This window comes from Enhydra lutris, unplaced genomic scaffold (assembly GCF_002288905.1).
Source record: "Enhydra lutris kenyoni isolate GAN:26980312 unplaced genomic scaffold, ASM228890v2 scaffoldscaffold1, whole genome shotgun sequence".
Lineage (NCBI taxonomy): Eukaryota > Metazoa > Chordata > Mammalia > Carnivora > Mustelidae > Enhydra > Enhydra lutris.
This window is the reverse complement of record NW_019154085.1, coordinates 67,674,833-67,693,199: the sequence shown is the minus strand read 5'-3', so window position 1 is coordinate 67,693,199 and position 18,367 is coordinate 67,674,833. Positions and strand designations below refer to the sequence as shown.

The window sequence follows — 18,367 nt, the reverse complement described above, 5'->3', positions numbered from 1 at the left end:
TGGTGATGGTGAACACCTGGAGGTTTGGGGAGAGTCGTGCAATTAGAGAGCACCTGGAAGCCCCACACCGTTAGCCCATACCTTACCCTATGCATCTCTTCCATGTGGCTGTTCCTTTTTATAATAAACGAGTAATCTAGTTTTTAAAAAATTACTTACATTTCTTGTATTGTGGGCCTATTTTGTGTTACTACATATGCGTATATTAAATCAAGCTGCTTATCAGTGTGAATTAAGTAGTTTATCAGAGACATAACCAAAGTAGTTGGTGGATGAGAAGAGAAATAAATAAATATTAGTAATATTAAATTAGTAATCTCTAAATTCTGTAGGCATTCCTAAATAATCAGATAATAGCTTTCTATTCATTCTAGTAATTCTTTACTTTCCATTAGGATTTTAAACATTAGGATTATTGCCATTTGTTTTCATTTATAGCATCTTGATTGTGCTCTAAACTAGCTTTAAAAATTAACTTTTTTAATTAAATGAAGTTATATATTTCTATTTCCAAAGGAAAACTGGGTTAAACTCCTGATCTAGCTTTGCTGTTCCTGAATTTTCTCCACCTTTTACTCTTCTGCCTCAGTGGCTATTGATTCTTTCATTCTGGTCATACTCTACTCTCTGGCTAGAATCATAGGATCAGGCAATATGTGTAAAGGCAGTTTTGGGGCAGTAGAATAGAAGTTCTGTAGTTCTGCTTTAAGTAGGGGTGGGGAGCCAAGGAATTGAAACATTTGTCTTTTTTAAATCTAAGTACCATAACCATGTAGAGGTTTAAAATTTTTTTCTTAGCATGTTGAGGTGACCTAACAGGGAACATGGTTACTATGAGAACAAGTTGTGTGATGGGATAGTTTTAAAAAGCTTCACTGTCACTTACTCTTGCTCTGGTCAGATTGCTGAAATTAGAGTTAGTAAGCTTTAGATTCTTGAATAGGAAGCAGTAATACTTTTACTTTTATTAATTTGCTCATTTTTCAGTATCATGCTGATTATTTTGTTTCCCTCTTTTTTTTTCTTGTCTCCTTCAAATTGTCAAAATTCTTTCTTCATAAATTTCTAATATTTAGGTCAGTTTTTGTTTCATTTCAAGGTAGCGCTTATACAGTCCCAAAATCTTTTTGACATAGACAAATTTAGAAAATAACACTTTATTAACTTAATTATCTTTTTAAAGTTTTTCTAGTAAGTGATGAGATGCATGTTTAAAATTTCTGTGCTTATTTCTGTTCTTTATTTTAATAGCCCATTTGTTTCATTGAGCAAGTATTAACTAAATTCCTAGTATGTGCTGATGATTATGCTGGGCACTAGGAATATAATAGGTTATAAAATAGATGTGGTCTCGGTTTTCATGCAGTAGTGTGTCTAGAGACATTCTAATCAAGTATCTATAGGAATGATACTCACTAGGAAGAAGGAGGTAGAGATCTCCAAGGTACCATGAGATTAAACATAGCCACACATTTTTCCCTACTTCAGGGGATTTAGGGAATTTAGAAATGAATGCTTCAAATGAGACCTGGACAGTGAGTACAAGTAGGTTCAAAAAGGTGGAACCATAATATTTGTTAATGTTCCATGCTTTTTCATGTTTATTGGTATATTCTTGTTTTAACTGTGAAGAGTAACGAAAAGTTAATACGGTTTTTTACATTTATTTTTATACAGGCAACAAGAATGGGTGAATCAGCAAAGGGAAGATATTGAAAGGCAAAGGAAACTTCTAGCCAAACGCAAACCTCCCACGGCTAATAATTCTCAGGCACCCTCTACCAATTCTGAACCAAAACAAAGGAAAAACAAAGCAGTCAATGGAGCAGAGAATGATCCCTTTGTTAGACCAAATTTACCGCAACTGTAAGCCTTCATTTTAATTTTCCTTTTTTTTTTAAATCGTTGCCAGTGAGCATGAGTGTTAGATGTTATTTATATTTATGCTAATACTTAAATACTAAAAATAGTTATGACCAGGAAGGAAAGCAGTATTAAAATTTACTTCTAAATTAATAATGTCCAAATACCTGATTTCAGCCTTTGTAAGTAGAGACTTATTAATTCTCTTTTCAAATGAAGACATAGCAGCTAAGAGGAAACTGGAATCCTCTTTCTTCATGTCTGAATGATAGAATCATTTATTAGTTTTGGTTATCTCAATTCTGTATTTCCGTTAATGTTACTTTTTCTGAGAGAATATTAAACAATATAACTGACATTTATTTTCTTAACCTATGAAAGCAGTGCATTGGTAGGTTATAGGTATTGTTTTTTCCATTTCTGCTTTTATTTTCTAAATTTTCTAAATCAGTGATGAACTACTCTTTATAGTTCAGTGGGCAAAGAGCTTTTTAAATAATTAAATGCTTATTATACATAGAAAATTGGAAAATATGAAAGAACATAGTATTATAGACCATGATTCCATCCACAGAGAAGACCATTGTTAAAATTTTGATTCATTGATGTGTCTGAACATGTAATTTTTTTGTTCTGTAGGAACTTAAGTTTTCTGAGTAGAAAATACACACACACACACGCACACTGTTTGATGTTTCTGTGTGGGTGTATTCTTTTCTTCCCTTGTTGAAAGGTAATGTTTCATCTGTGCTTTGATTCCCATACCCTGCTGCATGAGGGACTCTTCTATGGATACCTCCTTTATCTTCTATCGTCAGTTTTTTGTTCTCTACTGGTTCCTTCCTTTTAGAAGACAAAATGAAACCAAAAACTGCTTCAATTATATATCCCTCTGTTCTAGTCTCCATATCCTGTCATCTTTATAATAATCAGGTTTCTTGAAAGATTGCTTGTACCAGTCTCTTCTGTCTCACCTTCCATTTTCTTTCCTTTTTTTTTTTTTTTAAAGATTTTATTTATTTATTTGACAGAGATCACAGTTAGGCAGAGAGGCTGGCAGAGAGAGAGAGAGGAGGAAGCAGGCTCCCTGCTGAGCAGAGAGCCTGATATGGGGCTCGATCCCAGGACTCTGGGATCATGACCTGAGCTGAAGGCAGAGGCTTTAATCCACTGAGCCACCCAGGTGCCCCCCATTTTCTTTCTTAAATGAAATTGCCTTTTAAAGGTGAGCTATATTTTTGATGCTCCATGCCATAGACATTGGAGTCTTTAACTTGGCAGCATTGAATAGTGTTGATTTTTTTTGTTGTTTTTAAGATTTTATTTATTTGAGAGAGAGAGAGTGAGAGAGAGCCTGAGAGGGGAAGGAGGTCAGAGGGAGAAGCAGACTCCCCATGGACCTGGGAGCCTGATGTAGGACTGGATCCAGGGACTCCCCGGATCATGACCCGAGCCAAAGGCAGTCACTTAACCAGCTGAGCCACCCAGGAGCCGGATTATTGTTGACTTCTTATTTTTTCCCAAAGGACTCTTTCTTGCCTTTAGTTTTTGAAATACCTTGATCTCTGAATTTTCATTTTTCTTCTCTGCTCATCTTCTCAGTCTGTTCTATGGACATCATTTGCATTACCAATTTGTAAAATGTAAGTGTCTTTTAAGGATCTGTCTTGGTCATCTTACTTCCTACTTTACATCTTTTTCTTGAAAATTAGCTACTCTCAGAGTTTCAGTTATCACATATATATGCTTCTGACATCCAAGTTTCTGTCTCTTGTCTGCTTTTCTTTCTTGCATATTAAATTTATCTTGGTTTTGAATGTCATATCCTTTCTTGTTATCAGTGCTTCTGATATAACCTTTTTAAAACTGTATTTACTAAAAACACAGAACAAAACAAAAACAATTTACTATTCCCGTTCCAGTCGGTCTCTCTCCACACACATACACTCATCTACACATCCATGTACACACCCCTTGCCTTCTGCTGTGTTTTCTCTGTTAGTAAATGGTACTACTGTCCTCTCAGTTCTATATGCCTGGTTTTTATTATCATCCTTAGTATTTTAGATCAAGATTTCATTTATTTTCCTTAATCCATTTTTATTATTTTCCATTAATAAATAGGTGGTAATAAGCTTATTTTTCAAAATCTACCTTAAAATCTACTTCCATCTTCAAACCTTTTCTAATCCTAGGGGCTTTTATAAATTGGAATTAAAACATTCAGCTATTGATATTTTTTTAAAAAATAGCAGATGGCTTACTTTTTGTAAATTAGTAAATTTGTTGTTTAATAAAGGGTAGATGGGTAGATGAGTGCTAATACAGAATACAGTGTGTGTTTGGTTTAGCTCCACTCCTGTGAGACACCAGTCCTTCTAGATCTCAAGTGTACCCATTTATTTAAGTCCCCATTGACAGACACCATTCTAACTCAACTTACTGTCCTCTCTCACTTGGGTTATTTTTTTCCACCTACCGCTCCTTTCAGCTTTGGTTTAGCAATCCAGTTCGTTTTCATTTTGCAATCAAAATCATTTTTGCAGAATATCCTTTTGTTCTCTTATCACCTTAACATAGCTCTCTGTTTCTTGAATCATAGAGTCCAAAAGTTTTAAGAAGATTTCTGAAAGCACTTTTGATCTGACATTTTTGGACTACTCTAGCCTCATCTTCTGTCACTAACCAGTGCCTACCCTTCATTGCCAACTTTCAAACTCCCAACCCATGGTTTTTAATTCCTTTTCATCTTTTAAATCCTATACTAGGTATTTCTTCCTTAAAGCTTTTCCTTGATCCCTGAAGGATAGGGGTTAATTATCACTTTAATGTGATAGTGTCCTCTGTCTCTTCAGTCACAGCATCACCGTTTACTGTGTTAATGGCACTAGAAACATCCTTCATGTTTTCCTTTCCCTCATTCTCTGTTTCTGTAACATCTTGTATTTGTCCATCTTCATTGCCATGATCTTAGTACAGGACCTCAGCTCTTTTTTTAACCTAGATTATGGTTTCCCACATGTCTCTTCATGTCAGTTTCACATTTAACCTTCACTGACCTTCAAGATAAAATTCACCCTCATGAAGGACTCTTCATAGGCCTTATTTTTCTCTTTCATTTCACTCCCTACATCTGTCTTACATCTCTTACGTTAAACTCTTAGTTCTCTAAGTGGATTAGGTGTCCTTGTTTCTATGCCTTTATACATCTCGTCCCTTGCCTTTCTTCACCTGTCTCATTGCCTGTTCATCTTTTAAGGCTTGGCTCAAATGCCAGTTGCAGTAGAAAGCCCTTTCTAACTTTTGTTCTTCCCATTTTCTCCCCCATTTCCCCTCAGGTTAGGTGCCCATAGCCTTTTTATATGTGCCTCTTCTGAATGTAGCATTTATCTCACTGTTTTATTTCTATATTCCCAATATGTAGCACAGTTTTCTGACGTGAAAAGTGGCCAGTAAATGTCAAATTCTGGTACTTAAGCATTTGATTGAACTTTATTTTCTCCTTCTCACTAGTTCCTCCTTCATTTTTCTAGTTTGTCACAGGTATTTTGCTTATTTGCCTTCCAAGATACTTAACAGGCCTAACTATTGTTTAATAGTCATAGACTTGTCTTATTTCCACCTCACTTTATGATACATATTGACTGAGAACTAACCCTAAAGTGAACTGCTATGTGTTTTTGGAATGGCAGGTGAAGTGATAATGCATAAAAGTTTGACTGTCTCTTTATACAAGTGCAGATTTAAATAGGGAAAAAAGCCATAGAAGCACTTTTTTTTTTTTTTAAGATTTGTTTGTTTATTAGAGCATGCACGAGAGCAGGGGAAGGACGGGGCAGAAGGAAAGGAGAGAGAGAATCTTCCAGCAGTCTCCCTGCTGTGGGAGTCTCAGTCGATGGGGGACTCGATCACAGGACCCCAAGATCATGACCTCAGCCCGGATCAAGAGTTGGATGTTCAACTGTTCAAGTGGCTCACCACCCAGGAGCCCCAGAAGCACTTTGGTTTATATATTAACTATATTTTAGTGGCTATTCTCTGCAACTATCTTCTAAAAATTCCTTTTGAATAACTGTTTGGTGGTAACTAGAACATCTTGTGTATATGCAGAACATCTAGTTTAATTAGAAGAGAAACCATAAATCTTTAATTATTTTTCTGTCAAGAAATTAACATAGAAAATGAAGCTACTACTGTGTAGTGGTTAGGACTTTAGCATTGTAGACAGACAGATGTGGAATCTATCCTTGACTCTTTCAGGTTATTATTGTTGGTAAGCTCTTTTACTTCTTTGAGTCTCCCATTTCCTCATTTGTAACAGTACCTATATCATAGTGTTGAAAGGATGATATGAGGTAATGCATGTTAAAGTACTTGCGTGGTTCCTGGCTCTTAACTAATTTTTAACTACCAGCAAGATTCGGTCAGGTTTTGTCTTGTCTTATTTTGTTTTTTTTAAAGATTTTTTATACATTTATTTGACAGACAGAGATCACAAATAGGCAGAGAAGCAGGCAGAGAGAGAGGTGGGGAAGCAGGCTCCCGTCGAGCAGAGAGCCCAATGTGGGGCTCGATCCCAGGACCCCGGGATCATGACCCAAGCCGAAGACAGAGGCCTTAACCCACTGAGCCCCCTAGGCGCCCCTTGGTCAGGTTTTTTAGACAGCAGTTTCTAATTTTAGTCACAAAGACTTCTTTTATTCAGAGTGGTTTGTATAGCTAATATTATCTATGGCTGTCTAAATGATTCTTGTGTTAATTGTAATTAATCTTAATCAAAATTTTGACTTCATGTTAAATACATTTTAAATTATGTTTTAATTTTATTTATGTATTTCATGTTGCACAGAGGATTGCAAAGTAACAGTAATATTTTACCTTCTATTTTATATTAAGGAAATTTTAGAGGTCACTATGTTTTCTCATTAAAGCTTTAATTTTCGGGCATCTGGGTGGCTTAGTGGGTTAAGCCTCTGCCTCTGGCTCAGGTCATGATCTCAGGATCCTGGGATTGAGCCCCACATTGGGCTTTCTGCTCAGCAGGGAGCCTGTTTCCCCCCCACCCCTCTGCCTGCCTCTCTGCCTACTTGTGCTCTGTCAAATAAATAAATAAAATCTTTAAAAAAAAAAAAAGCTTTAATTTTAACTCAAGATTATATTTTCATATCATAAAGTTATTTAGTGGATTGTCTCATAAATACTATAATGGACTTTTAATTAAGAAAATTTATTTTTAATTTTTTTTTAAGATTTTTTATTTATTTATTTGACAGAGAGAGAGAGAGATCACAAGTAGGCAGGGAGGCAGGCAGAGAGAGGAGGAAGCAGGCTCTCCGCAGAGCAGAGAGCCCGACGCGGGGCTCGATCCCAGAGCAGTTTTAGTATATACCAAAATTGATCAGAAAGTACAGAGAGTTGACATATACTCCCTGTCCCCACACACAACCTCCACCATTATCGGTATCCTGCAGCAGAGTGGTATATTTGTTACAGTTGAGGAATGTGCATTAGCACATCATTATCACCTAGAGTTTGTAGTGTACATTAAAATTCACTTTTGGTATAGTGCACATTTTATGGGTTTTGACAAATGTTTAATTGATTTTTTAAAAAATGCTGTCTGAAAAATCTTTCATTGAAGCATTTAATCTATTTTCATTTCATGTATTTATCTATTTATTGGGGCTTAAATCTGGTCTTTCTTTGTGCTATTTGCCCTGCCTCTTCTCTGTCCCTTTTTTTTTTTCTTTATTGGGTTGCTCAGTTTTTAATTTCTCTCTCTCTCTGTCAGACACACCCCCTATGTAAAGACATCTTTGTCTGGTATAGTTACTGTGTTCATTTAAATGTTACTTGCATATTTATCTTTTTTTTTCCTCTTCATTTATTTTTACAGCTTCAATTTTTTTACCTAGTAAGATCTTTCTGCCCAAGAAAACCCTTTAGAAATTTTTTCTTTTTAGTGTGGGTCTATTGATAGTGACACCTTTCAGTTTTTTCTTGGTATGAAACTAACTTTATTTTGCCTTCATTCCCAAAATTATTTTTACTGGTTTTAGGGTTTTAGGTTAGTGATTATTTGAAGGTATCTTACTGTCTTTTGACTTAAAATTATTACTAGATAAGTCACCTGACCATAGAAGAACCATATTGAATGGAGCAGAAGCAATATTTGAAGATGAAATAACTGAGAATATTTTAAAGCAGATGAATAAGATCGATCTATAAATTCACAGTGGCCAGAGAATTCTAAGTATGATGAATAAAAAGAAATACCTAGGCACATCATAATGAAATTTCAGAAAAATCAGGGCGCCTGGGTGGCTCAGTGGGTTAAGCCTCTGCCTTTGGCTCAGGTCATGGGCTCAAGGTCCTGGGATCAAGCCCTGCATCGGACTCTCTGCTCAGTAGGGAGCCTGCTTCTCTCTCTTTCTCTCTGCCTGCCTCTCTGCATACTTGTAATCTCTGTCTGTCAAATCAATCAATCAATCAATCTTAAATAATAAAAAGTTTTTCAGAAAAATCGAGGCAGAGAGAAAAAAATTCTTAACAGTCACCAGAGGGGGGAAAGAAAAAGATATATTGGTAGTATAAGTTAAGAAAAAAATATTCCAGGTAAATGCCAACCAAAGAAAGCTGTATTATATGAGACACAATAAAACTTAAGGCAAAAAAATTATAATGAAGTGGTTATTTCATAACTATAAATGGCTCAAATTACTGGGAACATATAGTAATTGTAAATTTGTGTGCATATAATAACGTGGCCTCAAGATAAATGAAAAATTGACAGTATTTAAGGAGATATAGACAGATCCACAAGTTACAGTAGATTTCAACACACACATTTCTTAGTAATTGAACATACAGATAAAAAAATAAAACAAAAAACGATACACAGTATGGATATAGAAAATTTCAGTGGGATTGATAAACTTGACACTTTTTTTACCCCTAATATCTACAGAGTAAGTGTTCTTAAGCATGGTCTCTGAACATAAAAATTTATCACGTTAGGTCATAAAGCAAGTCTCAACAAATTTCAAAAGAGTGAAAGAGTTTATATAGGACTGGGATTGTTTCTTACTTAAATATTTGGTTGAACTTCATGGATAAAATTTAGACGATTAGAATCATAGAATATGTTCCCTGACCACAGTGGAATTAGACTAGACTAGAAATCACTAACAATAAAGTAGTGAAAAAATCTCAGTGGAAACTAGAAAAATATTTTCAGAATGAAATTGCCATATAGCAAAATTTGTGAGATAAATCTGACCAGTAGCCGGGGGAAATTTATAACCTTAAGTACATATATACAAAAAGAAGAAAATCTAAAACTTTATAAATTAAGCATCTATTTCAGTAAGTTAGAAGATGAGCAGTAGAATTAACCAAAGAAGGAAGAAGAAAAAGAGCAGAAATTAATGATACAGGAAATAAACATATACAATACAGAGAATCAACCAATCCAAAAAATGTGTATGTTTTATTCCAAAACAAAATTAAACTAATAAAATTGAAAAAGAGAGAAGACAACCATTATCAGGAATGAAGAAAGGTAATTTACCACAGAGTCTATAGATATTTGCAGGAAAACAAAATAATATAAATGGCTTAAACTTGAAATTTTTGTAAAATGGATAAATTTGTAGAAAAATCTAACTTACCAGAATTGACACTAGAAGAAACAAAAGTCTAAATAGTTTTGTAACTGTTAAAGAAATTGAATCTGTTATTAAAAAATTTAAAGTCCAGGGGCCCCTGGTTGGTGCAGTTGGTTGAACACCTGACTCTTGGTTTCTTGGGTCAGGGTGTGATCTCAGGGTCGTGGGATTAGGCTCCACGTTCAGCCAGGAGTCTGCTAAAGTTTCTCTTTCCCTCTCTCTCTTACTCTTGTGCTCTCTCTAAAATAAATAAATAAATCTTTAAAAAAAAAATAAAAGTCCAGGTACAGATGACATTATTTATGAATTATAACATCCACTTAAGGAAGAAATAGTGTCAGTCTTTTTAAAAACTTTTTTTCTTTTAAGTAGTAGCTAAGTCAGAAATACTTCCAGCTTATTTTATGAGACCAGCATAATCTAGGTGTCAGAATTTAACAAAGATATTATAAAGAAGGAAAGTTACAGGCTAATCTCATTTCATAACCGTAAATGTAAAAATCTTAAAATATTAGCTACCAAATATATAATATATAAAAATGACAATTTATTAAGACCAAGTTGGGTTTATTTTAGGTATCCAGGGTTGGTTTAACATTTTAAAAAATCTGTAATTTTTCCATGTAAGGAGAAGGATCATATGATAATAGATGCCAAAAAGCATGAGACAAAATTCAGCATTGATTTTTTTAAAAAAATATTTATTTTGGGGAGGGTTGGAAAAGGGGGAGAGAGAATCTCAAGCAGCCTCCCTGCTGAGCACAGAGCCTAATGTGGGGCTCCGTCCCACGGCCCTGAGATCATCACCTGAGCCAAAATCAAGAGTCAAGAGGCTTAATTAACCAGCCAAGCCAACCAGGCACTTCCAGCATTGATCTTTGATTAAAATTCTTAGCAGTCAGTAGAAGAACTTCCTTAATCTATACTGTACATTGATTTTTCTTTTTGCATTCATATCTGCATGCTGTTTACTTGAGTCACCATGGTGCCTGGTATGCCCTTTTTCTTCTTCCTGGCTTCCCTCTGCTGCTCCTCTTTAATCAGGGATAGATGTTATCTCTTCTCTGTCTTTTCCTACTTTCCTTCAGATAAAAAAATTTTTTCTTTGCTCTGTGTAGTCATAGCTATATTACCCAGGATAATCACCTTATGTTAAGATCAGCTAATTAGCAACCTTAATCCCATGTAATCTTTTGCTATGTAAGGTAATGTATTCACAAACTCCAAAGATTAGGATGTGATATCTTTGGAAGCTTATATCTGCTTACCCGTCTCATCTCTGACCCAAGATTCATATCCTTCCCTCATGTAAAATACATTCTTCCTATCCCAACATCCCCAAAAGAATCAACCCAACATCCCAATTATAGCATCAACTCAATATCCAAAATCTCATCAAAATTTCATCAGCTCAAACTTTCTGAATCTCATCTAAATTAGGTATGGGTGAGAATCTGTATAATCCACCCCCAAAAACAATTCCTCTTGATCTGTGAACCTTAAGAAACAACTCTCTTCTCAGAATACGATGGTGGGGACAGGCATAGGATAACAGCTAAAGATATTTTGTTGAAACAGAAAATAAAACACGAAAGGAGTCACTGATCCCAAGTAGTTTGAAAATCCGTCCAGGCAAACTGGTTTCAAGGTCTGGTAGTAATTTTCTATGGCTATGGCTCCTCCTTCTGGTCTCAAGGTTCTTTCCTCTGAGTCTTTTTCACAAAGATTTTTTTTTTTTTTTTTTTTTTTAATTAAGGTTAGCATGTATATGTAGCTAAGTAGCTTTGTCAGGCTGTTTCTTGTTTGTGGAATTTTGGGGGTCTGACAGCCTTTCATTTTGTGCTCTCTCTGCCCTTTTAAACCCCAAACTGGCAGTGTTTCTGTTTAAACTTGTCAAAAGATCTTGTGGATCTAGCCCCTCTGACACAGGCATTTACTCCTTTAGATAAGAGGATCCTCCATGTTCTTTTCTAGATAATCCTATTGTTGTTTTTTGCTTCTGCTGAGAAGGCTGAGGGGACCTGTGAGTTGCACACTTATTCTTTTAAAGACCCTTTCACACCACTATGGGGTATTAGCAAAAATGTTGTTGAGCAACGTCTTCCTTTTTCTTTTTTTTTTTTTTAAATAGAGCAGCTTTTTGTGAAACTTAGTCTTAGTGTCTTTCACACTCTGGATAGAATGAGACATATGTTTTCTTCTTTTTCTTTTTTTTTTTTAAGTATATACCTAGGAATAGAATTACAAGGTTATACGGCAGTTCTGTGTTCAAATTCTTGAAGAACTGCTTAACTATTTTTCGTATCTGCGATATTTTACATTCCCGCCAGTAATAGACAAGAGTTCCTTCCTATTTCTTCACATCTTTGGCAACCCTTTTTATTTTCTGTTTCTTGATTATAATCATCCTAATAGCTGTAAATTGTCATCTCACTGTGGTTTTGATTTACATTCCTGAATGGCTTATTATGTTGAATGTCTTTTAATGTGCTTGTTGGTCTTTGTATAGATATTGAAGTCTTTTGCTCAGCTTTTAATCCAGCTCCTTGACTTTTGGTTGTTGAATTACAAGAGTCCTTTATATATTCTAGATACTAAACCCTTGTCAGATATATGTAGATATTTGCTCCCATACTGTAAATTGTATTACTTTCTTGATAATGTCCTTTGATTTGATTTTAATTTATTAAAAATTTATTGTTTTGTTTTTTGCTTATATTTTTGGTGTCAAATTTAGGAATCCTTTACCAGATCCATGGTCAAAGACATTTACCCCCGTGCTGTGTTTTAAGAATTTTCTAGTTTTAGTTCTTATATTTAGATTATTGATCACTTTTTGGTTAATTTTTATATAGAATGAGGTAGGGGTCCAACTTCATTCTTTTGCATGCGGTTATCCTGTTGTCCCAGTACCATTTGTTGAAGAGATGATTCTTTCCCCCATTCAGTGGTCTTGGCACCTTGTCAGAAATCAGCTGGCCATGGATATCCATACTCACTTCTATTCCTATAGAATAGTTATAACTATATAACTATCCTATAGAATAGTTACTATTCTATTATCCTTATGGTAGTAACTGTTTTAATGACCGTAACTTTATAGTAAGTTTTGAAATAGGTAGTGGGAGTCCTATAACTTTGTTTTTTCTCTTTCAATGTTGTTTTCTTTTTGAGACCCCTTTAATTTTTTTTTTCCATTTTAACAAAATGGGCCCTATGTATTTTGATTAGGATTATATTGAATATATGGTTGACTTTGGAGTGGATTGCCCTCTTAACAACATTAAGTCTGCTAACCCATGAACATAGAAGTCTTTTCATTTCATTAGTTTCCATTCATTTCCTTAACACTGTTTTGTAGTTTTTAGTATATAAGTCACTTCCTAGGTTAAATTTATTTCTAGGTATTTTACTCTTTTGGATTCTCTTATAAATGGAATTGTAGTCTTAATATCGTATTTAGATTGTTCATTGCTGGTGTATAGAAACACAACTGATTTTTTGTGGGTTGATTTTGTACCCCCAACTTTTCTGATTTATTAGCTCTGGTGGTGTTTTTTTCTTCATTCTTCGAGATTTTCTGTATCTAGAGTTATGTTATCTGCAAATAGAGATAGTTTTACTTCTTTTCTCATTCTGATGCATGCTGTTATGTTTCTCTTTCTTACTTAACCTCTCTGGTAGGACTTCCAGCACAATATTGAATAGTAATGGTGAAAACATCATTTTCTTATTTCTCATCTTAAAAGGAAAGTTCTCAGTCCTTCACCTTTGAATATGATGTCACTTGTGGGTTTTTAATAAATGCCCTATATCATATTGAGGAACTTCTATTCCTGGTTTTTTGGGGACTTTTCAAAGGCAGACTAGTCTCGTGTCCCACCCTCCCTCATGTTAAAAATCTAATCCTCAGTGGATAGCTCATAGCTTAATGTTCAGTAAAGGTTTGCTAAATTGTACAAATAAATGGGCTTGCTAATTTTTTTTCTCCTTAAGTGCCTGTAAAAGTCTTACTTACCATAGATTGCATTCCTTAACTTTGAGACTTCAGGTTAATTTCCTTTTTAAACAGAAGGTCTTTAAAAAAATTGATTATCAGATTAGTTTGAAATGAATATTCCCTGTTTTCTGTTATTTATATCAGTTACTTCTATTACAGTCATCTCACATTTCTATCAAACTATTATAAAACAGTTCTTTGGATTAAAAATAAAATCCTCATCCATTCAGACTCATTATAGAAGATTATCAAGAGTTTACAAGTCTTATGTTTGAGGTTTATATTTCTTGGCTTTTAAAAATTAAGTTTTATAGGGGTGCCTGGGTGGCTCAGTTGGTTAAGCTACTGCTTTCAGCTCAACTAGGATCAAGCCCTGAGTTGGGCTCCCTGCTCAGCTGGGATCCTGCTTCTCTTTCTCCCTCTGTCGCTCCCCCTGCTTGTACTCTCTGGCTCTCTCTATCTCTCTGTCAAATAAATAAAATCTTTAAAGTTCTATGTAAACCACTTTAGGAGTTTTAGTGTGCCCCTAAATAAGCACACATGTGTATTTTTGAACATAATCATTCAGGCTGTAATATCAGATACGATTCATATAAGGAGGAATTAGACTTAATCTGTGAATAAAAGATTTGCTAAGTAACCTAACCAACTGACTTGCTTAAAAGTGTAAATTTTTTTAGGGTCTTAAAAACACGTCATAAAAATAATTATGTAGCAATTGAATGCCATTAAAATTAACATTATCCTAGCTTAGCTCTTTTCATTCTTCTTTTTTTTTTTTTTTAAAGATTTTATTTATTTGTCAGAGAGAGAGTGCACAAGCAGGGGGAGCAGCAGGGGGAGGGAGAAGCAGGCTCCCCACTGAGAAAGGAGCCTGGTGATTCGACTTGATCCCAGGACCCTGGGATTATGACTTGAGCCGAAGGCAGACACTTAACTGACTGAGCCACCCAGACATCCCTCTTTTCATTCTTTTAAGAGGAGTGGCCTCAATTAATTTCTAAATTATCTATCCGTATTATCTAAATTTATATATTTTTTCATTTTCACATATTTTACATTTTATGTAAAAATGTAAAAATTTTACATTGATGGGAATAGATAACAGATATCTTAAAATCTCTAATATATGTCAGATATATTAGAGGGAGGAAATGCAGAGAAATGTAAGAAATGTCTCTTTGCTGTTTTGAGGTTTGCTTTCTATTTAGTGAGACAAGAACCTGGGATTCCTAATTCTTAAACGGAGAGCTATGAACCCCCAAATTTATGTATATGTGAAATTTTCTAGAGAGGGTATTTTTATAAATTTATAAATTTTTATAAATTTATAAATTCCTTTAGATTATTTTCAGATATCTGCGATTGTAAAATGGTAAGAATCACCACCCTAGAAATTGAGTAGCCTAGTATTTAGTACTTTCTGCAGATTTTGCTTATAACTGCTTCAAAACCAAGCAGAGAAAGTGCTTATTTGAAGCTTAATAGTAGTTACAGTAGTAATCAAAATGCCGGAAGTAAATAGCAAAGTTCTGCTGATGATGAAAGTTACCATTTATCTTTAGTGAGAATTGTATGTGTTTAATATCAGGAGTACATCTATAAAATAATGCTCTAAGGTCAAAGTTTTTTAAATCAATGAATTATCACCCTAAGAAAATTTGGGGAAGAAGTATTTGTATGCATTTGCTTTAGCTATAGGGACATGGATGATTTGAACTGCAACACAGCATACCAACAACTAGAATTAAGTGATATTAAATAGCAAATATGCATTACATTATGCTATAAGATTAACCAAATAATATCCAACAAACAATCATCTTGGAACTAATTGATAATTAATTAATTTTTTAACTCACAAGAATAGTAGCTGTTGAAAACTATACCAACTAAACACAACAAAATATGCTTAGCTCCAAATTACAGAAATTCCCAGCCATCTGCCTATGTAAGTGCTTTGCAAGTTTGCATGAGAGCCAGACTTCTTAGTAGAATGCAGTTTCAAAAATTTTAGGAAACTCAAGATTGCACTGAATTTTCATTGGTGGCATATATGCCTATCCAGAAGCTATTTGCCAAAAATACCTATAGCTTTTATCAGATTAGTTGAGATTTTATCCATTTTACTTTCTAAACCTTTTAACATCACCTTTCCCTCTTCCTTTCACTCCATCTATAGTCACACTGTAACACTTCTCTTAAGTTTACTTGGAGCATCTGCTGCAACTGTCCACTGTTGCTGTATTTAGTATAATAAAATCCAGCAGTGGTATTAACCTAAGGCTGGGTAGACAGGTTTAATTTTAAATTTTTCACTCTTAAGATGTTTCTAGTTGAACGCTAACTGAATTTCTTGGAGCTTTTTGTTTGTTTCCTTTCAATATCGTTTCTTTAGAATTAGTAAATTTAACTACTGTCTAGCTAAAGGAGAATAACATTCATACTATTATTATAGTATAGTACACTATTATAGTAGTATAGTATAGTATACTATTATAACATTCATACTAAATGTTGCTGAGGGACCTGAATAAATATAAATAAATCATACCTAGGTTAGGAGTTATGCCAAATACCCCCAGAACACATGAGTAAACAAACGGTTTTGATAAAAGCAGTTCCTTCAGTGTTGGGATATAAAATGGAAGTTGTTTTACTGTGGAGTGTTTTTTAACCAGAAAAAACAATAATTTTTTTCTCAGGAAATGTTATAAGTGTATATGTCTTACTATGGTTCTACATACATTAAACTAGTTATATATGAATATTTGAAATTAATAAAATAAACATAAAATACTTTTCAAGATTTAAAGTCTTATGTCTATTTATAAAGAATCTGGTGCTTTGACTATAGTTTTAGCATTCCTTTTCCTCACTTTTTTTTTTTTTTAAAGATTTTTATTTATTTGACAGAGAGAGATCACAAGCAGGCTCCCTGCTGAGCAGAGAGCCTGATGCGGGGCTCGATCCCAGGACCCCGGGATCATGACCTGAGGCGAAGGCAGAGGCTTAACCCACTGAGCCACCCAGGTGCCCCTCCTCACTTTGAAATAAATAAATAAATAAGTAAATAAAACCAGTACACCCAACTGAACTGACCCTCTTCATAGTAATTTTCTAGTACTCTTGGAATAAAATGAAATTCATTCCTTGGTCTGGAAGTCCGTATAGAAGTTGACCCTTGCCTGCCTCTCCTACTGCTCGCACCTCTCTGGCTGTGAGCTTACATTTTTTTCTCTTCTTACAGTATGCCAGCCTGTGTCCATCTTTGCATCCTTGCACTTGCTGGAACGTAACTCGCCCAGGTTCTCTTGTTGTCTTTTAGATGTTTAGATCAAGACCACCTCCCTAACACTCAGTACAAAGTAGTGTAATACAGTGTCATTCTCGTACCACCCTTTTTTTGTTTTCTTCATAACATTTATTGTTATTAGGGATTATTTTATTTCTTTATCAAATTGTTTCTTTTCTGCCGCCTTAGTGGGACTGTAGAGTCTAAATTCAAACTAAAATGAAGGGAGAAATGTCTTTTTCCTTGTACCCTTAGGACTGAAATTCTAGGTGTACTCTGTATTAGGTGTACTCTGAAAAATATTGTAAAGAACTTTTGGCTTATTTTGGGCTAAATGTTGTCAGGATTGTAGTATTTCCACTTATTTACCTTCTTTTGCTGGTTGTTAATAAGTAATAACTATTAATCTTAATATCTAGAATTACAATTTCATTTTTGACAGGTTGACTTTGGCAGAATATCATGAACAGGAAGAAATTTTCAAACTTAGACTAGGACATCTCAAAAAGGTATGTGAAGCATATGCTGAATTTTTAGTTTGTTACCAGAGGTTGTGGAGAGTTTGTATTTTAAGTCTTATTGGAGAAGTCATCTTAAGAGAAAAAGAACCCAGAGTTTAGACAAAAAAAAAAAAAAAAAAAAAAGAAGAAGACGAAGGCCATAAAAGTTGTATTTTTAAGTTGAATATATTAAAATAACATTCCTTTACCTTGTGGCAGCTTACAAACATTGAGATCCTGATAATACCATGTCCCTATAGTGGAGAAGTAACTCCTGGCCAGACTTTCAGGGTCTTAGAATTACTCTGTTTAAATACTATTTTTGTAATAATGCTTCTTTTTTAACATGAAATGTAAATTTCCATATTGTTTGTGTCCATTTATAATAAACTGAAATAATTATAAATTAGTAACAAACTTGTTTCTTTGGCTTAACTTTTAAGCTATCAAATGTTTGATAAATGTTTCAATTAATTTATGTACATTGGCAAGTTTAGAAGAACCTAATCATCAATAATAGTATGAAGTCATATAGTTTATCAAAATGTTGCTCTGTGTTATTAGAGTAAATTTTTATAATGTATAGCTTTGTACTGATTTGTAAACTGTGACATTGTAATCAGTTTATTGTTTTTACAGTTCACATTTTTAGTTCAAGCCATTTCAAATTAATGATAATAGCTTTTCCCACTCAAATTGAAGTTACTGACAGATGTAAAATTCTTTTTTTTTTACCCACTTTTTTTATTCTGCTTTTTATCACATTACTTACATATTTTTTAATAGGCTGAAAAGTCGATAAAATTGAGTGAGTGAATTAATCGGAGCTAGATAGTTTCAGTGAAGTTGTCTTTCTGGGGTGGGGTGAGGTAGGACAGAAAAACCCATTCTTTGGCAGCTGCTATCATACTGTGTACTGTTTTGTTTTTTGGAATACTATGAAGGTGCTTTAGACCCCTGCCATTCAATTACAGGGAACAGAACAAAATTGTGTGTGTGTGTGTGTGTGTGTGTGTGTGTGTGTGTGTGTGTGTGTGTGTGT

General features: G+C 34.3%; 1 protein-coding gene across 4 annotated transcripts in view; it reads left to right on the top strand.

The window, feature by feature from the left end:
* Positions 1–18,367, top strand: part of LOC111147873 (tousled like kinase 1) — a 190,830-nt gene that overhangs the window by 141,767 nt on the left and 30,696 nt on the right. For all 4 annotated transcript variants that reach the window (XM_022504172.1, XM_022504313.1, XM_022504231.1 and 1 more), the window contains exons 11-12: positions 1,678–1,866; positions 17,268–17,334. In XM_022504172.1, coding sequence (XP_022359880.1) covers positions 1,678–1,866; positions 17,268–17,334 — 256 coding nt within the window. The remainder of the gene's footprint in view (positions 1–1,677; positions 1,867–17,267; positions 17,335–18,367) is intronic.